This window comes from Equus asinus, chromosome 3 (genome assembly GCF_041296235.1).
Source record: "Equus asinus isolate D_3611 breed Donkey chromosome 3, EquAss-T2T_v2, whole genome shotgun sequence".
NCBI lineage: Eukaryota > Metazoa > Chordata > Mammalia > Perissodactyla > Equidae > Equus > Equus asinus.
In genome coordinates, this window is record NC_091792.1 from 92426074 (window position 1) to 92448255 (window position 22182).

Here is a 22182-nt window from a genome sequence, read left to right on the forward strand (position 1 = left end):
CCAATGATTGGTGTCTTTACAAGAAGAGGAGAGGACACACAGAGATTCAGAGGAGACACATGGGGGAAAGATGTCAGTGAAGACGGAGGCAGAGATTGATGTGATGCCACTATAAAGCCGAGGAACACCAGGGGCTGCTGGGAGCCTCCAGACGCCAGGAAGAGGCACGGAAGGATTCTTCCCTCAAGCCTTCTTAAGGAGCATGTGCCTGCTGACACCATGATTTTGGACTTTTAGCCTCCAGGACTTTTAGAAAATAAAGTTCTGTTGTTTTAAGCCAGCCAATTTGGGGTAATTCATTATGACAGCCCGAGGAAACTAAGGGACAACTCTTACAACTGTATAGAACCATGTGATTGGCGCTGCTCTAACCTAATCTAACTCCTCATGTTTCTGTCGTCTTAATTCTCTCAATTATTTATTTGTATTTTCTATAGAGCTGCCTCTTATTTTTACCCTATTTCCCTTCCTCCCGCCCCTCATCCTTTTTATCCCCCTACTTTTTTTTAACTTTACTTCTGCCCCTTTTATTTTGTTCTCTTCCTTTTTGCTAATACTTTCTTCCAACAGGCTGTCATATCCTTCCATTCTGATTAAAATCTATTTTCTGGGTCTCTTGCCTGTGGTTCCTCTCTGTAGGAGGAATACACTGCCTCACTCCAGTGAACTCGGGTGTGGTCACATGACTTGTTTTGGTCAATGAAAGTGGGCGGAAGTGATGTATAACACATTGAGGCAGAAGCTTTAAGAACTGTGCATAGTTTGCCATATCACTTTTCCTTCTGCTCAGGCAGCTAGTTGGTCAGCCTGTATCCCAGAGCGAATACAACGTATAGCAAGATTGCAGTAGACCTACAGTAAATATGTAGCATGAATGAAAGAAAGCTTTGTTGTAAGCTCCTGATATTTTGGGGCTGTTCATTATTGCAGCGTAACCTATCCTAATATATACAGTATTTTCTATTTCCGTCCTACTCTTCCTAACCTTCAGTGGGAAAACCTTCTAGAGCTCCCTCTTACCTTATGAATAAAGGGAAAACTGCTTAGCCTGACATATAAAATTCACCTAGCCCTGACTGCTCTTTCTCCTTTTGTTTTCATTTCTTTTGCTTTGAAAGTTATTACTAGAAAAATAGCAGTTAATCACACTAGCCACATTATATGCTTAATATTTTGCTACTCTTTCTTATTAATTGCTTCCTGTGAGTCACATCTCTGCTTGAGACCTGATAGAGGCTATGACTAAGCCCAAAGGAGAGCTGGGCTGAGAAAGGATGGCTGGAGTAAACTCCTGCAAGGACCCCTAGTCAGAAATTGACCCAGTGGATTGATAACCAAGGCAGAGCCAACAGAACGGAAATGGCTCAGTGCCGGGATATGATGGTAGTGCTGGGGGGTAGGAAAGGTTGCACGGGCAGAGGTCACTAACCAAGCCAGAATTGAGAACTGAGCATGGGTCCCAGAACTAAGACCCACAGAGTATTAAATGTCAAGGTCTGAAAGACACATGGGATGTTATGGACTGAATTGTGTCCCCCCAAATTCTTATGTTGAAGCCCTAAACCCCAATGTGACTGGATTTGATGATAAAGCCTCTAAAGAGATAATTAAGGTCAAATGAGGTCATAAGGGTAGGGCCCTAATACAATAATAGGAATGGTGTCCTTATAAGAAGAGGAAGCGTGTGAGCACAGAGAAAAGGCCATGTGAGGACACAGCGAGAAGACAGCCGTCTCCAGGCCCAGGAGAGAAGCCTCAGGCCAAACCAACTCTGCTAGCACCTTGATCTTGGACTTCCAGCCTCCAGAACTGTGAGAAAATACATTTCTGTTATGTAAGCTACCCAGTCTGTGGTATTTTGTTTGGGTAGCGCAGGCAGACTAACACATGGTATCAGCAAGGAGGAGGGCCCTGCAGGCCAGGGCCTGGTCAAATTAAGCACCGACACTCTATTTCCACTGCAGCTTTGCTTCCTCCATACTCATTCCCACCTGGGGGTCTCCCTACTCCAAGGGAATCCTGCCACCTTCTGACAATGAGTGTATGTCTTGTCCCTTAGACTCTTAATGGGCAGGAGCTATGATATTTCTGTCATATCACCCAGAGGCTTGTGCTACATAAAACAAAAAGGCTCATTCGATGCTTGAGGATTGGTTGATGTGTTCTCTCATCCTTCACCTGCATCGGAGATTGCTAACCCCATGGAACCCCTGAGTGGGGTTTCAGGAGCTTGCCCACAGCTTTCATCAGATTCTCAGAGGGAATCCTAGCACTAAAGTCAAAAAAAAATTCTTCAACTTAGATGTTGGCTTTCATTAGACCCTTCTCACCAGTGCTGATATGACGTGGGTCAGTTCATACACAGGAGTGTAATAAGCTCTTTATTTATCAAAGTTCTCTCATCACATTTAGACACTGGATAAGTTTCAAAATCTGATCTACAGTTCCATCTGTCAGGTGGGTATTGTTGTAGGTTTATTGTTCTCAGCTTCATGAGCTGTAAACTATTTTAGAAACGACAGCTTCAGAAACAAGAGTTTGGCTATCTGCCCATGAACATCCCCAAAGTAAAACCACACTTAAAAGACATTGTGCATTCAAGGTCTTTTTATTTTTTATTTTTTAAAAAAACATTTTTCTCTGTTATCTAGTTATAAGAAATAATAGTGGGTCTTTTTAATCGTGTTATAAATTAATAAGTCTAGAGAAAACATCCTGTGAAACTGAGGGTCAAAAGTCTCAAGCATTCCCACCTACAAAGGAACTCTGTGGGTACATATTTAGATGAGATGAATCCAGTTTTATTTAACCAAGTTATTTTTTATGTTAGCACAGATTTCTATAAGAAATTTTATTTTGATCATTTTGTAAAAACAAAAAATATCAACTTCAGTGTCAGAAAAAATATTTTTGTTGGTTAAATCTTTTTTTCATAGCCCTCTAACCAAAACCTTCTCTATATTCTCACTGATGTAATTACCTGAAATCAGTCTCATAAACCTATATCAGATAAGCGGAGAATGCTTGTTAGGATAAGAAGTTAACATTTTGGATCCTTGAGAACTCGAGAAAATTTCCTTTAGCCAACCCAGGCAAAATCTTCAGCAATGCTTGGCCTGCACACCCAGCAACAGTTCCACCAGCCCGAGGCCCTCAGGAGCTGTTGAGAAGTTGTGCCTGTGTCTCCCACGCTTCCCAGGCCCAGGTGTGCCGAGAGGCCGAGGAGACGCAAAATCGAACACAGCCCACAGTTTGATCCTTCCTCTGAGGAGACTACTGCTCACACCCTAGGCCTTGGCGAAGGAAAAACAGCCCATTGTCTGAGGCGAAATCACGTCACATCACTTCATCCTGTGCCTGGAAAGGCGGTTTGGAACAAGTAATCCTGATTCTAGAGATGTCAGCCGGTTCCCAGCTGCACCGTGACTTGTTTGCAGTTCCTAGGCAAAGTGCCCAGTTTCCGCTGCTGCAAATTTCCCCAGCTGCAAAACAGAGATAGTTCTGGTTACCCTTCTCTGGCGTGTTCTGAAAGATAAGTCGGGCAAATGTTTCTAAAGTACTTGGAGTCACTTGCCTGAGGGCATATTTGCCTAGAACTATAGGTGGCATTTTTGCTTATTTTTGTTGTGTTTTTAATGTTTGTTTTGCCTTTGGCCTGACTTTGGTCGAAAATCTAAATTAAATTACAAGCATTTGTGTAACATCAATGGAACATTTACAGTATGCAAAGCACTGTGCTGGGCACGTGGAGAGTACAGTGGGGGCACATCCCTACCCTCAAGGGGCAAACAGCTCGCTCAGAAGGACAGATTAGAGCCTAGAGGCTGAGTAACTCAAGCAGGACAGTTGGCCAAGGTCGGTGGGTGGGAATCCCCCTCTACAACTGACCAGCTGGAGACCTTGGAAAAATCGCTCTGCTTACCGAGCTTCAGCTTCCTCACATGCAAATCACAATAACTAACATTTATTGAATGTCTGCTGGGTGGCAGATGTTCTATGCACTTGTATTTACTTACTTAAAACTCAGAACAACCGCCTGAGATAGACCATATTGTCGTCCCCATATTCGTGGACGATATCACCCCATCTTATAGATAAAGATGCTGAAGATTAGAAAGGTTACCTAACTTGTCCCAGGTCATACACTTGGGAAGTGGTGAAGCCAAGATGCGAACCCAACCTGCATGGCCTCAAAGCGTGCAGACTTTAACACTAGACTACACTGCCCTCAAATGGGAACGTAGTGATAGTCACCTCATACAGACTTAGGATCCACTGAAACAATGCATGAGCCACTGTTAGCACAGTGTCTGACACATAATAAATGTGCAGTAAATGTAGAAGCAGCAGTAGAAGAAATTAGACACATATATAAATAACCAGAATGCCGAGTCAAAAATAAACACATGGTCCAGTCAATTTCACAGGAAAACGCCTGCTCATGGACCAATCAATATATGGGGGGTTATAGTAAGGAGTTGTGTTGGGGGAGAGCAGTCTATGAATGGCAGTATTTCCGAATCGGCATACAAGAGAGCTATAATGTACAGGAGTGATGCTTCATATACAGGTAAATTTCTGAAGGGCACCCAAAAAAGAGTTCAGGTGTCTGCAGTAGCCTGCTATTGCTAAAATTCAGACTGTATCTGTGAGAACAATTTCCAATTAAGCAATGTAAAAATGCATCTGCGGCAATTCTTCTCCCCTTCCTTAACCTCCACCCCCCAACTTCCTTTAGGAAGAAACAACACCATGGAGTTTCTTTTCAAAGCCTTAAAATACAGATCCCCCAAAAAGGGATCCTGTTTGTAAAACCTTTTAGAGTTGTTTGAAAGAGAGAGAGAAAAAAAAGGGCATAAAGAGCCAAGTACTTATATTCCAGCCAAGTTATGAGTCTCTGAGAACAAGAGCTTGAGGGAGGACTGTTAACCCCATCTTCTGGGGCAGAGTGAGCTCTTCCCCTGTGGGTCTGCACTGCCTGCGAAGCTCAGCGCGCCCGCTGTGAGTGAGAGGCCAGCCTGCTAGAGAACAGCAGGAATCGGCAACAAAAACGATGACAGTCTGAAATACGCCCCAGCGCCAACCTCCAAATTCGTCTGTCACTTCAGACCCTGACTAGTTGACAGAGCAGCAGAATTTCAACTCCAATAGACTTGAATGTGTTTCTGGGCAAAGAAGCAGAGCTAACGAGGGACGAGATTTAAAGAGTTTCTCTTGGGTATTTATCAAATTTTTATTTCCTGGCTGTGTGCAAAGAAGGGATTCAATTTCAATTGTCTACTAAGGCTCTGGGTCCGGCCACCTACCTGAAGGTAAATTTTAATGAATTGACTGTATCGTCTAATTGCATTTGTTAAACTGATGTGGATGATCTGATGAAGCTGTCTAATATTTGTGCCTAATACAAAGCCATTTATTTATCAAAAAAACCCTTTTGCATGATTTGCAGAAAAGCTACTTAATAAGGGATTTAACACTTGTATTCATGTTTCCTTTTCTTCTCCAAGATTAAATAGTCAGTACTAGTAAATGCTGGTTTTAGTATAGACCAAGAACACAAACGTAGTGCTGTTGTTAACCAAATTAGCATCAGATCTCGGTGAAATCCGAATCCTGAAATGTGTTTTGTAGAAATACTTTACTAAATATATTAAATAGATCATAGGAAAAGCATTTTTTTAAAACTTTCAAATCAAAGTAATTTGTGTATTTTCCATGTCTAAATAATCTGAAGTTATTCAGTCTCAACCATCGTCCGAGTCTGTACCTAACAGCAATGTAGAAATGAAACAGCTTGCTTTTGCAAAAGGTAGGAAAATCTCTATAATACTGTATTCTTCTTTGATTATTTTTTAGTTGTTGTGACTATTATCTCTTTTCTAATTCTCTTTTACAGCTTTGTGACTAATTGTTTCTTGTCTCCTATCGTTTTTTAAGATGCACACACACATACATAAAATTCCTCTAATTTCTAATAATGTCTTAATTAGGAATGAAAAAAGGAGGGAGGGAGGGGAATCAAAGAGCTAGAGATGATGATAACGCTTGTATTGTAAGGTACTATCGTCTCTGGCTCTAGCTTCTAAAATAAAACAATAATGCAAGTCATGCTCACTCATTCCTCCTCCGTATTAGAGGTCACCCTGCAGGAGGAAACCATGCTCTCAACTGCGGATCGATACTCTCCATACTGGAAACCAAGAGGCACTGCAGAAAGAGTCTCTGTCTTGCATTGCCTTTAATCTGCAGAGGCGAAAGATGTCACCTTGGCATTGTATCCGAGCTCTCCTCTGGCCCAGGGCCTGAATATACTGAATAGAAACGTTCACTCAACCCAACTCAGCAGAAATCTTTTTAAAAATTCTCCCCTTTCTCACGGGTACCAGGCTTTTTCAGTTCACAGCTTATTCAGCTAAACCTTAATGTTTATGACTATTCTTAACTATGACTATTTAAAAAAAGAAAAAGAAAACCTCTCTTAGGAAAGATTTCTGTTTATTCAACGAGATCTAGCAAAGCAGAGCAGTCTATTTCATCTACTTATCATCCAGCCAGCTAACGCTACGCTCCACATTTTGGAAAAGAATATGTATGTGTTATTAATGAATCTTGCCTTTTTCTTTCAGGGATGTTTTGTACAGCCATTAGGCAATCAGAGTACTGGGGTTTCCTTTTCAGGTCTTTTGGGATTTAATCCTAATAGTCTGTCATGGCACAGCTTCACTTACCAACTATGTAAAAGTAATAAATAGTGATGACAGAAATGAAAGGAATAGTGATGCATCTGGAAAACTCTAAAACATTATTCACTTCATTTCCCCTCAACTACTATTTTTACTCAACTGATCTGTAATAGTACACAAACATTGCTATTTCAGTTAAGTTTAGCACAATGTCCAGAAGATGTTGGGAATCTTTTTCTACCAAGAAGAAGATAAACAACTGTTGTTAAAAGACTTCTGGTGCCCTTTGCCCTCACATATCATTCTGAAACAACCTTCAGTGAAGGAAAAGGGGGCCCCATAAATCCAGAAGAATTTCCCCAGTAGGCCTGGCTGCCCAAGAGATGCCATACTAGGCCAGAGTCTGGTTCTTACAGGGCCCACAGGGCATCTTCTGCCAAAGGCTGAGCTTGCAATGGTAGTATCACTTGGAGCTAGCCTGGTTTGTGTCTTGGCATCACAAGATGGACAGAACTCTGGGGAACAGAGTGTGTGGCCTTGACCGATTGTAGGGAGATGATGTGATAGAGTGGAGAAGATCGTGAGCTCTGGAAACACACAGACCTTGTTTATATCCAGGCTTTAGCAGGCTCTATGACTTTGGGCAAATGACTCTTTGAGCCTCAGTCTCCTCATTTGTGGAAATGGAGATCATAAAATTAGTTGCTCCTTCAGAGATTGTTGTGAGAATTAAGTGAAAAAAACAGCTATGCTGGTACATATGAAGCAATCAATGGATCAGAGCTAATATTAAAGTAATAGCCTACTTAAACATCCCCACTGGAACTCTGTAGAAAGGGAATTTACTCTAGGTTTTCCCTCGGGCCTTCTTCCTTGTACTTACACACTTTGCTGTATAATCAAATGTCCATGCCAGGTCTGTGCCTTGGAGTCAGCGCAGTAGCGTGGACAGAGCATGGTTTCAGAATCGAACACACCTGGGTCTGAATCCTGAGTCTGCCTCTTACAGGCTGTGGGAGCCTGGGCAATCGCTTCACACCTTCCAGCTTCAGTTTACCCATCTAGTAAGCAAATAGTGATAATAATACCCACAAATGGGGTTGATGTTGGAATTAAATAAGATGTTTTTTAAATGCCAAATACAGCACCTAGCAGAGTACTAGACACACAGGAAATTTTATTGGTTGCTTATAAGAAATCTCATACATCAATGAGAAAGTATTCAGTTATATACTTGGAGTGATTTTTCTGGTAGTAAAATTGGGGATCAAGAAGGAAATTTTCTTTAAATCATCTTTTTTTATCCAAAGAAATGGAAAAATAAACCTGACACTATTGTATTCTCCCAGGTGGGGGTCCGGGGGCCTCAACATGAAGTATTTATGACTACGAGTCTTTACTACTTCTTCAATTAGTTGCTTCTTAATGGCCAAGTCAAATGGAACCAAAGAGAGTTTTCTGTTTCAGATTGCCATTAAGAAGAGTCAGATGAAATGCTGCTTTGCAGTCAATTCTGTTTTGTTGGCCTACTTGGACAGGAGAGAAGGCCCCCAACATTCCTCCTTTCTGATCTTTTCTAAAGGCAAGAATAGAGATTTTGACTTGTTCTAGGGGATATTTTTTCCTCTCTGACTGAGATTCAAACTAAAGGGCTTAGTTTTTGTTTTTTGTTTTTGTGAACCTCTCCCCTATGTTCCTAGCATTGAAGTGTCAGCTGCTTTTTCTGGCCACATGTAGCAGGAGCAGCCTGTTGTCATAGCAATGAAAGGGTATAGAGAGACTCGAGTTTCATGACCTGCTCTGTGAAATAACTCTTAGTCTGCTTTAAAATCCTTCTTTAGAAATGAAGTCTCCAGTCCTGGCTTGTTCCCTTCCTATTATGCAACCAACTTATGTACACCAACTGCAGTAGCTAAATGTTTCCTTTGAAGAGTCAATGAATAGGTGATAAGAAAATGAACAAGAAAGCTACTAACACAGTGATCAGTTTACTGCGGAGCGCAGGGGACAAACAACTGGAAAGGCAAGGGCAGAGAAATAGAAATGACCTCACTCTATAACACATACTGCACATGCTGCAATAAATCCATTTTCTGAGTTCCCGCGGCCTCCTCTCATCTTCACGCTGTGTTGTAGTATCATGGTTATCCCGGGGATTCTGGGGCTGGCTGCCTGGACTCGAATCCTGGCACTCCCTAGTGTTTTTATCGTATCCACTCTTTGCCTTCGTCTTCTCATCTGTAAAATAGAGATCATAATAGTCATAAAATTGTGGGAATGGAATGAGATACTGTATGTAAGGCTCTTATTACAGTATCTGACCAGTGATAAAGGTTGGCTGTTAAGCTCACAAACCTCAGTTTCCCCTGCTTATTAAACAGGGATAACAGCTAATTCATAAGTTTGCTGGAAGATTAGCTGAAATAACAGGTGTAAGTGCTCAATCAGCAGTACTTTAATACTTTTCATCATTAATTCTAACTCTGAATACAATGGCTTTTTTGAACTTTGAGTGTCCCAGTGAGTAAACTGTAATGAATACAGGCCTCAGAATTATCATTGTATAAACATGAGCCGTCGCATTTCTAAAGAGAAAAGAAAGAATTAAGGATTTTTACATTTATAAAGAGTAAAGATTCTTCTCATCTTAACACTAGGGCAAAAGGTATTAAGACATCTTATCTTTCATTAAAATGCTTTTTATTAAAGTTTCTGTTTTAATTTCTTCAGTGTTTTCTAGGTCATGCAGTTACGTAAATAACTAATCTTATGTCTCAAACAACTAATGGATTCAGTGTTCTACTCCAGGCAAAATGCAGAGTGTCACAGGAGCGACCAGAGAGAGGGGCCGTGCTCCCGTGGAGCTTAGTGACTAGTTAGGGAGACAGTCATTAGTCAAATCATCACATTAACACACAGTGCATACGCCCAAACCTAAGGTGACCTCAAATACAAAGCCATCTTCATTTTTCTGGTGAAAATATACCCAAAGTCTTTGGCCAACCTAAATGCACAAATGGATAAAGTATTGTAATGTATACTGAGGATACTTACTCTATTGTTACGCATACATATTTAAAATCTCATTTTAAATATTTTATACTTACAATATGTTAAATATTTAATTTTAATTTAATATCAATACTTTAAATATTTTATACTTATAAAAATGACTTTTTCCATTCTCACAGTTCATGAAACAGCTTTGTTAGCACTCTCTATATGCATCTTTAACCTCAGTGTCTGTGTTCACTGGACCCACTCTGTAATTACCTAATACGGAGCAGTGCATCATCGCTTCTCTGCAAGTTGTTCGTAACACACTTACCAAAATCTGCTGACGCTGCAAATTTGATCCCCAAGCATAAATTCTCATACTATGGTGATGACCTCCTCACATTAATTACTTGCTATATTGTTTTTTCCAGTACTCTTTAAAGGGCTTATTTAAAACCACTTGAGTCTGTAATGTGTGGTTTTCTAAATCTGCAATTTCAACACTTGCAATAATGAAGTCATACCTCAAGCATAACTACTAAATCTGTTTTAAATATCTTTATTATTTATTATCTTTTGGATTGTCAAGGTGACCTTCTTAAGAACAAAAATAAGCATTGCTAGAGATCATTTAAGGCTGTTTTCCTGAAATGGTACTTTGCAGTTCGAAATGAGGTAACTGAGATGATGGCCTTTAATGGAAGAGATCTCAGAAGCACTAGAATAGAAAGCAAATCCCTCTTTTTATAGCATAATTTGGGGGGAGGGTTGAAAAATTCACATTAAATTTGATTGTGTATTGTATATAACTATATGCTGAAGTAAGTGTTAAGAGGGAAAAGCACCTTTGTTCTAAGAAAGTGTGTAAGGAGTCTGATCTCCACTCAAGGTCAGTGATGGCTTTCCTCCATCTGAAGGCTAAATAAAGGATAACTTTGTGGTGTGTGTGTGTGTGAGAGAGAGAGAGAGAGACAGAGAATGTTGGGTGGTGGTGGTTGGGCGAGCGGGTGCTGGCAAGAGAGCTCTGTGAGTGTGAACACCTTGTGCAAAGAGCCAGTAGCAGGAGAGATATGGCCTGTTGAAGGAACAGGGAGAAGGCCAGCTCCTCTGAGAGCAAGGGGCAGAGGAGCGGGAGACGTAAATGCTAAGCAGCTCCCCATAACGCCCTCTTCCCTGAGCACTAAGTGTCCTTATCCTCCGCTTGTTTCATATTTAACATGTATCTTTAACGTCTCTGTTGAGTTCTGGTTAGACTCAAAGCCCCCAAAGGCATGAACCATGTCTATGCCTCACCTGGGCCCACATGGTGGTAGGTCTAATTAGAAAGGATGATGGGCAGTTGAAGGTGAGAGCTCCAGAAAAATCTGTATCATTGAGTCTATCATATACACTTGCGGGCCTCGGATAGTTTGATTTCAGATGGTGACTCAGCACAGAAGTCAGAATAGAAGCGCGTCTTTTCTAATCCTTCAGATTACTTTAATGTCAAGCTACAGAGCTCTCCCAAGAGACGTATTAATACTTTAAAAGCCCTAAAGCATCAGTGTTAACTCTGGATCAGGTAACAACATGTATATGTTAGCCAAGATATGACTAAAGGATTTGTTCTCTGATAACGAAGCCTTTGGCTATCATGTAAAGACAGAATGAAGAGAATACTCTGTTTGAGTTTGATTATGAAGTACCTATGATAATCATTTTGTTTGCTACATTTCCTTCAAAGGAAATTTTTCCATAGTTATGATAATTACTAAAAATAGCAGCCTACAGGCTTCCTCTGATATAAACAAATTCAACAGAAGATACCTGGCCTTATTTGGAAGCGTGGGTGTGCTTACTCCAAGAAATGATATGGCAATAGTAAGAAGAAAAATAAAATAACAGGACAAACAGTCAATGCAAACCTCTCCTTTTTCTAGGGTAGTTGGGATGTCTTTTTCAATTTGTTTGACTTTAGACAAGGCAAGAGGAACAGATCAAGTACTCATCATCTGCTCTGAAAACCAAAAATGCTGAAGCAAGTTTCCTTGGACTAGAAAGAAAGAGGAGGGCTTGTAAGTTTGGCTGAGGCTTCCAAGAAAGGAGCCAACAACTAGGGGGAGGGGGAGAGGTTCAGCTTGAGGGACTCAAGGCAACGTGAGGAAAATTCAATTAGAAAGACTTGAAGCAATAACTCCTAGCACTGAAATTTCCGAGGAGTCATTGACATAGCCAATACGAGAGATGGAAAAGAATAGACTCCAAGCCTATTCCTCCCTTTAGAGGGATGCATGACCATGTTTACACTAGTTCAGTGATCAGACAGCTCGTTAATGCTCAGAAGAAAAGGAAAGAGAAAGGGGATAAAAAGAGAAAAGAGGTATAGCGAGATGAGAAGTGCCCAGTGGTGATAGATGGTTACGTTAAATAAATTTAAGTGGCAAAGCAACATGCAGAATGTCAAAAATAAAATTTACCTTTTTAAGTTTAAATTCAAACTAATGTTCTCAATTAATAAATTAATTAATGTTCTAAAAAGAAACTATAGGGGCCAGCCCAGTGGCTTAACGGTTAAGTTCACATACTCTGCTTTGGCAGCCTGCCCAGGGTTCACTGGTTCGGATCCTGGGTGCAGACCTACACAAAGCTCATCAAGCCACACTGTGGTGGCATCCCACATATAAAATAGAGGAAGATGGGCACAGATGTTAGCTCAAGGCTAATCTTCCTCAGCAAAAAGAGATGGATTAGTGGCGGATGTTAGTTCAGGGCTAATATTCCTCAAAAAAAAAAAAAAAACTATATGAACCGAAAAGAAATCAAATACAAAAATCTACTCTGACCTAATCTTATTCTAATTTAAATTTCTAGAAAATATTGTAGAAACTGAAATGGAATGAATTATAAATAAAAACTCAAAATGAACCAGAGTACCCAAAATATATTCTGGTTGCTTTTGTAAGTTCACTCCTAAGTCTAGATGCAGAATGATGTCCTAGGCTGTGCCAAACTTTAGGCACCCTGCCTTTCTCTAGGAGATAGAAATTTCAGGACACCAAAAGCCAGAGAGACTAGGAAATGTCCTATGTTCCCTACCAAACGCAAGGTCAAAGTAGTATTTAGCTATCACGTGTACTGCTTTCCACGTGCCACCTGAAGGGCTGTGTACTCTGTCTTAGAGGCCGGAGCTGGCATTGCTCCAGCAGAAATCAGCGGTGGCTGACACACACATGGCCCTTTTTGCGTGTGCTTTTCTGGCCAATCCCTGCAGGCTTGGCTGGGCTACATTTCCAGCTAGAGGGGAAAATATTCAGGCCCTTTTTCTTGTTTTTTCCACGAACAGAACTTGTAGACCTGCTGAGAAATCTAATTACAACCTCCTTTCATGGTGAAATCCAATTACAACCTCTCCCTTGGTGAAAGCCAATCCTTTTGATACAAAAGGAAGCTAAACAAAGGGGTTTCAAGTAGGGGATGTGCCTGTGTTCTGCCTTCTCTCTTAGGCAACTATGCAGAAAGGTTACAATGACCTTGGCTTTCCTTGCTTAGGAACAATGGGCATAACCTATTAGGACTCCCTTTCCCATAAGAAGAAAAAATATTTTCATTTCTAACGCTGGGAGTTTCTGGGGATTTGCTCAAGGATCCATTTGTTGGGCAAAGCAAATTTTGAGCCACCCTCCACACACACACTTTTGATTCAGCAAGATGATGTCTCTTATTGAACTTGCAATGTCAAGTTAAAACCAGAAAAAAGTCATGAGTTGTTTAAGCCAATCTCCTCTTGTAATCTGCTCCTGGCATCTTTAGTGTTCTCTGCCACCATTTCAGCCAACCTGTTTGCTGGAGGAAAATGAGAAACTGCAGAGCTGCTTGTAGAAGGGCCACCCTTAATTCCTAAAACCTAATTGAGATAAATGGAGACAGTTCTCAAAATAGTCGTTCATGGAAATATATATTTTATAAGTCGCTGGGATAAGTGTATAATTGCTGAAACAATAAAATTACTAAACATGTTTAATCAAATCTGTATCACTACTATAGTCTACTGAATATGTATAAAACCCAGATTTTCAGCTTACCCCCCAAAATAGACAAAATTTTTGTAAGGAGCATCTGGTCAACTAATAGGTCTTTAATTGAATATGAGTGGAGTGAGGAGTGGGAAATACTTTTGTTTTCTTTTGTTTTGTTTTAAATTGGATAAAGTTTACCCAAGGTTCAATAAAAATGCTATGCCGATAGAGTTACTAAAAGTAAATAAACAAGGGTAAGAATCCACCATTCAGAGGGACCCTCTAATAGCTCTGAAAACAAAGCATGTTTGCTATACTTGATTCAACTTTAGTTACCCAATCCTCTATATAACATGATAGGGACCCCGTGGGAAGGTGGCCTGAGACCTCCAAAAGGCAGAAGAATTGATCTTGATCACGGGTCAATGAAAACCTGTAGCTAGTTCCAAGATCTTCATGTTCTCTTAGCTCATTGGAATCATTTTTTTTAAGGATTTTATTTTTTCCTTTTTCTCCCCAAAGCTCCCCCATACATAGTTGTATATTCTTCGTTGTGGGTCCTTCTAGTTGTGGCATGCGGGACGCTGCCTCAGCGTGGCTTGATGAGCAGTGCCACGTCCACGCCCAGGACTCGAACCAACGAAACACTGGGCCGCCTGCAGCGGAGCGTGCGAACTTAACCACTCAGCCACGGGGCCAGCCCCTGGAATCATTTTTAACTCTCAAGCCATTAGGTCAGTGGATTCCCTAACCTTTTATTGGGGACGACACAACTTTGAGCGAACTCTAAATCAACACAGGTTTCTGTGGGAATTCAGAAAACAAAGCACAAATGCTGAGCCCCAGGTGTCTTCTTGCTCTCTCTTTTTCTTCCCTGGTCCCCAATTCCAGCACATAACAGTACGCTTTGAGGACCTCATTGTGGGATGCAGGTTACACTCTTTCTAGGAAATCTTTTCAGTAATTTCCTAAACTATAGGTCGAGGGAGACACTAGAGGCTTTTGTTTTAAACTGGGACAGCTTTTGGTGTAGACCTTGGTACTCCCAGAGATCCCAGTAGCTCCTTAGATAAGCATGGGGGAGGGAGCGGGAAGTACCCCCATCAGCTCACTGATAAAAACAGCTGATTGATGTCTTCTTGTGATCTGAAAACAATTTAAAGTGATTGATTTCTAAAGCAAATGTTTTCTCATAATTTGAAAACTACTCAGGGTGGGAATGTAGGAGGTTACCATAGACTGAGATCTGGATATGATTAACTTCTTTTCTTTCCCAAAAGATGACACACAAAAATCCAGCCCATGGTTACTTGACATTTGGGTCTTTGTTGTTTTATTTTTCTCAAATTCTGTATGTTTGGAAGGTGGCCACAGTAAGCTCTGAGGTTGTGGTCACGGCTGGAGGTGGCTGACCCACCTCATGCTTCCCAGCACGTTGATAGCAGGGCTAATATCTCCAGAGATCCATCAGTCTAGTTATTGAATGCGATCTGTACATTTTAGTGCCATGAAACCAAAAACAGTCATTGTCCCAAAAGAATTAACAACAGTTTTCTTTGTATGGTATTATTCATTCAAAATACAACTTTGTTTCAATTTGGCTAATTAGACCACTCTTGATTAGCCAAATTTCTACATGTTCTGGGACTAGCCACCCAAAAACAGTGTCTTTAGAAAAATGTTTAAAATGGTCAGTCAGACTGAGCTAATGAGTTGGGTTTCCTTTGGTGTGGGAAAGGGCTGGAATGAAGGCAAAAGAGCCGAGACACTAATTTCCTTCCCAAGGCTCCAGATTAATCCTGGTGTCATAACATTCTAGAGACTGCATGAAAAGAGAAGTGGAAGAGTACGGTAGAGTGAGCAGTGCCAGGTTCCAACACAAAATTCTCCCAGAGCTAGTTGCCCATATTTCTTTCTAAAACTCTTCAAACCCAAAGCACCTTCAAATCTTGTGATTACATCAGTGAAACCATCTTTATTGAGTGCTAATCACGTTTTAATATCTTGTAGCTTTTGATTTTCTCTAAAGATGAGGACTGCTGTGTTCAATTTAAAAAGAAAAATGTGCACCCATTAAGGAATGTAGGAGAGGAAAACTTTTTCCTCTACCCTCTTATGTTCAGTAATTCGAGAGCGCAAATTAACCTGACAAAAGACAAGTTAACAGGAGAAAAAGCTGTATTCCTATGTACAGAGGAGCCAACAAAAATAGCTGGCTCCCTAAATGGTTAAAGTTAAAGGCTCACATACCTAATTTAGTAGGGGAAGACTGGCGGAAGAAATAGCTTCTGTGGGAAGAACAAAGAGATTTCTTTAGGAAAAACAAATGGGTTTTTAGAACAAACTGGAGGTATGGAGAGTTTGTGATGTTTATCTCTACAGGTATAAGCGGTCTTTCTGTCTTCTTCAGGATTATGAAACTCCCCTGGAGAGAGATCTACAGTAAGTTTACTCTCGGTCTCTCTCCTGGGACTAGAAGCTGCCTAGAAAAGGGAATTTATGGCAATTCTCGTTTCTCAGAAGTTTCTGCTTTTAGTCAGATAAGGGAAGCTCTGAGAAGGCTGCTTTCTGCATCTGCTGAATCTCAAATGTCTTCATCTCAGAATAATCTTTATACGAACTCCAGGGTTCTGAGTGGGTCCCCACAGCAACTGTAGAGAGACTTGAAACCGGGCAGCACTGGAGAGCAGGGGCCAGCTTTGTCGGTGGGGGATCTGAAAATACTCAAACCCATGAATCCTAAATTTTCAATCAAAGGTTGTGTTGGTCAAGGTCCCAGCATGGAAATGATAGATGCAGGCAGGAAAATTGAACTTGGAGATTTAAGGGAGTGTAATTAAGGGATTATCTTGGTAATGGTGTGGACAGGGTACAGAGAAGCCCCGAGGGGGTGCAGGAACAGGCCACTAAGAGCTAAGCTGGTTTGAGCCACGGAAGGGAGCACTGCCTGAACCCAGATGGAAAATGCTGTCTGGAGAGGTCACTGAGAGGGGCTGTGACCTCCACAAGAGGGACCCAGTCACACAGAGGGAGCTGAGAAAATACATACTCTGATTTTACTCTCCTCCTTCCCTCTGATCCTTCCTGCCAGGGCCCCCCATTGGCTGAACCCAACAGAAACCATCAGGAAGAGAACCTGATGACGCACTGCACACAGGCCCTGGGACAGCTCAGGGTGGAGAAGGCTGCACAGTGGTTGTGGAGTGGATCTGGGGGAGCAAAGGGAAGATATCTGGATATTCAAAGAAAAGAAAATCTCTTCCCAATGTGGGAGAGGCAGAATTCACAGCTGTAGACCAGCTAGCTGTATTCTCGCCTTGCTTGAATGAATCTTCTAGCACTGCCTCTCTGAAGGCATGGATAAGCTTAGGTTTTTCACCCGATTTTCAAAGGGCTTCTCAAAACTCAGCCGTGAAATCCATTAGGGTTTATCGTGTCTGCTCCTTTCACAGAAGGCAGGTAATGAGTGACGTTGCCCCATTGGGCAAGCAATTGTTCCCCCTATTCAATGTGTTGGCCATCACCAAGGCGGAGGAGAAGCCTAGACCCCGTGCTGAATCCTGGAGGGACTTCTGCTTGCAGTGAGAGCTTTCACTAGTGGTTCACACAAGAACTACTCATCAAAGCCCCCCATTGTTCCCCAGTGGGTCCCAACCCCATGAGAATGAGGTTAGTTGGAACTGTTCTTAGGTATGATTTGCTGTTTTTCTTGATCTTGGAAGGGAACTACCTCAGCGAATAATTCTTGGTACATTCACAGAGCTGAAAGCACTTGAAATTCCTCTTCCAACTAGAACTTAACAACCAATTTACTCTATTAACAAAAGGAGAGAGACAATTTCCACTGAATCCAAAGAGGTTTTATATTATGCTGGTGGACTTTAACTAAGATGGGAAGTTGAAATAAGAGTAGTCAGAGGAGAAAGCTAAGAACCTGGCATTCAAAGGAAAGAAATCCAGGGAGGCAGAGAATAAAATAAATACCGGGCAGAGAGAAGAGCTAAAAGCAGAAAAAGATTAATATATCGGATCATTTTAGGGGTTAGGTAGCCTTCAAAAGGTGAATTGTCATGCTATTAACAGTACAAAGCAAATCATTCAGATATTATTAAGTCCTGCAACCTGACAAATGCCACAGGACTTCAGGTGAGCCATGCTCAGGGGTGGATTCAAAATTGTGAACCAGAAGTTTACACACTGTGTGGGATCTTCCTTTTTAAAAATAGAAAAGTCAAAATCAGGTACAGGTCTTGTAAGAAGCCTGTCCAAGTGAGAAGCCCTGAAACTTAAACTTCTTAGCTTTGCGGTACTTCCACCTCTGGCCACACTCAGATGTCAATACCCAAAGAATATGCAAAAAAAGGAGGAGGAATAAATTCATGTCAACATGAGAAAACCCAGTGTTCACAGAGTAAGAGGGAATCAAAGGGCAGATGTCATAATGTGATTTGAGCGAAGAGAAATAAATATGGCCAAAATGATTTCTCCCTCTGCGCCACAGGGCAGGGAGTAGTGGAGACTTTCTGAAGGGCTGGCAAATGCCTGAGGAAAAGAACAGAGCGATGCCTCCGCAGGTCCAGCCCGGGCGGAGTTGGGAACGGAGACAACGGGAGATTAGTGAGTGGTGAGTGGCACAACACGTGAGGAACTCTGAAAGGAATGATGAAAAAGGGTGGAAACATGGCTCTCACACAATCTTGCCTAAGATAAGCCTGTGGGGATCCTCTAAATATAATTAAAGTAATCCCTAATTACACATCGCAGAAGAGGGAGAATGTACTAATTTCTCCTGAGCTAGAGAGAGATAGATCTTTGAGAATGTCCCTGAAAAGCCACCCCTTTTGAAATTCTCCTATCCTTTGGCTCCATGCTCCTCTTTCATGACTGGGACAGTGGCACACAGGGATGTTCAGGAAGATCGCACCGGATGGACTGTCTGTGAAGTGGAGTGAGGTGACGCGTGGGAATACATGTGTGGTACACAGGTGAAGTACTTAGCATAGTACCTAGCATAGAGTAAAATCTCAAAAAATATAAGCCATGACATTAGCTACTATATTAAACAACCAATGAAAAAAAACCTACTTTTTCAATAAAATAATAATTTGATGAACATAAGTGATTCTATTATTAATGAACACACTTGAGTGCTATTTCACCCAAGATGTTTAATGTTTATCCCAATTCTTTGTTGCTACTTAGAAACTTACTGACTTAAAACACCAACCGTTTCAAAAAGTCTCAAGATTTTGTGGGTCAGGAGTTTGGGCAGGTCACTGAGATGTACTGAGCCAGCAGATGAGCTGCTCTGGCGGGTCCAGGTGGCTCCACTCACACGTCCTGTGCCTTTGCGAGGACACATGGAAAGCTGGGGTTGGCAGGGACCATTGAACAGTGTCTTCTGTGGCATGACAGTCTCTTTACAAGATGGCTTGGGGCTCCCCAAATGAGTGTTCCCAGAGATCCAGGTCAAAACTCCAAGGCTTCTTATGAGTCAAGCCCCAGAATATCACTTCCGCCCCAATCTTTTGTTCAAGTCACTAACACTGGTCCAGATTCTGGGGGAGGAGAATTTGACTCCACCTCTCTATGGTAGGAGGAGCAAAGGATTTAAAGTATTTTTATTATACCATAGTGTTTATACATATTAAAGTAAAACTGTTAGGAATTGTCTCAAGACAGCTACCCACATGAGCTAAAATAGAGTTGATGTTTGTGGGTGTTTGGTTCTTGATAGGAGACCTGCTTCCACCATGTCAGATGTTTCATCTAGATATTTGTTCTGATGGTGCATGGGCTAGCCGGCAGAAGAACTCCAGGCATTTGAAATTCCAAACCCTGGCCAGAAAGCCATAACCATAAAAATGCAGTCTAGCTGTCATCTTTTAAAATTCCAGATGAGGTTTTCCTGAAAGTTCGGTGATGAGATATTCTGTTCCTAACAGAAGGAAAAGGCTCTCCTTGAATTTCCCCACTCTCTCTCATCTTTAACCACTCTAGACCCATGACAAAAATCAGTGGAAGGAAGGAAAGAAAGAAGTAAATTAAGAACTCTAAGTAAAGGGATGAATTGAAGTCTCTGTGGAGTATTACTTACAGGATTATTAAGCCATTTTTTTGCCTTATGAGTGTTTCAAAGAAAGTATATCTTTCATTTCATTTTTACAGTTGATGAAATTACCAAATGACTATATGATCACATTTGAGTCTCAAAACAGCCCTAGAAGATAAATAGGAAAGGTACTATTATTTTTCCTCTTTTGTGGATGAAAAAACCAGTGATTTGACCAAAGTCTCCTGGCTGGCAAAAGGCAGTTCAGGTCTGGAACTTAGTCTTCCGTTCTATACCACGTGTTCATTCACCTATGCTGCTGTCTGTGAATAAACTCATGCATTTGGGCAAAATAATATTTATCTAATTTCACATCAACACTGCATATATGTCTTCAAGAATAATGACCCTGTGTTCAAAAATTTGACTCATGTCTGCATTTTTCACCTAGAGTTTTATTTGCTCTTTCTGCAAAAATAACCATCTGCATTTTTTAGAGAGTGCACACCAAATTCAAATGTCTCAAAATATACAACTTTTTACTCATCCAAGAATAAATTATATTCATCATGCTTAGCAAGGACATCATGGGTTTCATTTTCAAAGTACTTTGCAAGCACCAGCTAATTAAGCCTGCCTGCAATCTTCAGCATGAGAGTTGTTTTCAAAATATCTCTCATTCTCCAGGAATGTTCTTCACTCCGTCTTATTTATACAAATCAGCACAGTTGTTCCATTCTTAAAATAAGAAGCTGGAGGCCATGAAATTATTTTGATCAATGTGTGGCAAATGCAATTAGCTCAGTGAGCCAAAAATGCCCAGTGACTGGTCTGAAGGACAAAGTGGAACACAGCAGAAGAACTCAAGGCCTTCTAGGTTCTAGATGCTGGATTGTTCCACAAGGTCCTATCTTTCAAAATACAACACAGGCACCTGCTTTATAGTTGAAAACTTGAAGTGGTTTCCCACTTGGATCATTCTAAACGACATAGCCATTTTCTGTCTTTAAATTTTGTTTTCGATTTCAGCATGGAAATAAACATGAGACCCCTAAAACATAGTTCCATCCTGGGACACGGTAAATACTTGGGGACCAGGCAGGAAAAGGTAGGGCTTACTCTCAAAAAGCCTGCACAACTGGCCACCGAAGGTCTTATGACAAAACCTCTACTTATTCTATGTCTTAATATGGCTTTCCCGCAGCTATGCCAAGATCCTCAGCATTCTAGTAGCTCTTTTGGGTTAAGGCCAGTGTGAAAATACCTCTTACGTGAGACTAGAAAGACATTAATTCAAGAATATTCTTATCTCTTAAGTATGGATTAGATGCATGTGGAAAACTAGAATTCAAATGTGTGAACTATAGGACAGGTGAGTTTCTTTTCAATGAGTGAACTAAATGTCAAAATGTTCTGGAACTGGGACTCCTGGGCAACTTGAATCACCAAGGGGAAGAAGACATGGAAGGAGAGAGGAGAGAAAAAGTAAGGAAACACTACAGATTCATTTCCCTAATATCACACTTAATGTAAGACATAAATGACTACAATGATAAGATTGACGGAGGCGCCAGGCGGAGCAGCGGAAATAATAATCGCCCACATGTGTATGTTACTTCAGAGTTTGCAAAGAGCTTCCCCACCTCAGTGGCTCCCTTTGACATTGGAAGGAATTGTTATTCCCATTCTAGAGATGAAGTTTGGAGAGACTAGGTAATTTACTCAAAGTAGCATTTAGTACTTGACAGAGCCAGGAGCCAAAGCCAGAACCTCTGATTTCCAGTCGGCAGCCTGTTCTGCCAGACCACGTGAGAACCCTGGATTCTGAGTGCAAAGCACAGCACTTTAGTCCTTGCTCACCTCTTAATTCCTGCACATTTAGCCAAATAATTTAGATGCTTCAAGTTTCTGCTTCTTTATAGTTAAACGTTATCTTCCCTCTTTATTGGATCCAATGAGACAGTACGCAAGAAAATAGTTTATAAACTGTGAAGTGCTGTATAAATGTAAGGAAGGTATAACTATGTCCGACATAATGAATCGATATCCCTGGGCCTTGCCTTAACAGCTTACAATTACGCTTTCCTCCCTTCTGTCTGAAAGAACAAAGAATTCCTCCTTCTTTTCAAAGTTAAATCCTCCATCTGTGTTTAAATATTAGACCAACAAATATTCTGTGATATTCTATCATCTTAATCTTCATCATCATTTTACAGATAAAGAAGGAAGGCTCAAAAAAATAATTTACCTAAGACTATGCAAATTAATTATGAGAGTCCAGGAAGTCCTGTTTCAGAGCCAATGTCTTTGATCACTGTGCAACACTACCTTGCCAATACTCAGGCAGCTTTCTCTGTTTTCCCCCAGTTGAGTTATCTATTACTACATAACAATCCACCCCAAAATTAAATGGCTTAAAGCCAATCCCTTTATTTGTACATAATTCTGCAATCTG

General features: G+C 41.0%; 1 protein-coding gene and 1 long non-coding RNA gene across 7 annotated transcripts in view; one reads left to right on the forward strand and one right to left on the reverse strand.

The window, feature by feature from the left end:
- Positions 1–2571: 2571 nt before the first annotated feature.
- Positions 2572–22182, reverse strand: part of LOC106831948 (uncharacterized) — a 44544-nt gene continuing 24933 nt past the window's right edge. Inside the window, exons 2-3 of the long non-coding RNA XR_001398272.3 lie at positions 8751–8921; positions 2572–3482 (exon numbers count right to left, since the gene is read on the reverse strand). This is a non-coding gene — a long non-coding RNA (uncharacterized lncRNA). The remainder of the gene's footprint in view (positions 3483–8750; positions 8922–22182) is intronic.
- Positions 4725–22182, forward strand: part of SPARCL1 (SPARC like 1) — a 42843-nt gene continuing 25385 nt past the window's right edge. For 2 of the 6 annotated variants that reach the window (XM_070505388.1, XM_044766298.2), the window contains exons 1-2: positions 4800–5312; positions 5735–5809. Coding sequence is in view for 2 of the 6 variants with exons in the window: in XM_044766298.2 (XP_044622233.2) it covers positions 5785–5809 (25 nt within the window). In the remaining 4 variants the exon portion in view is untranslated. Of the gene's footprint in view, positions 5313–5734; positions 5810–22182 lie in introns of all 6 variants that reach the window. The other 4 variants (XM_070505386.1, XM_014842436.3, XM_070505387.1 and 1 more) reach the window with 4 other exon arrangements.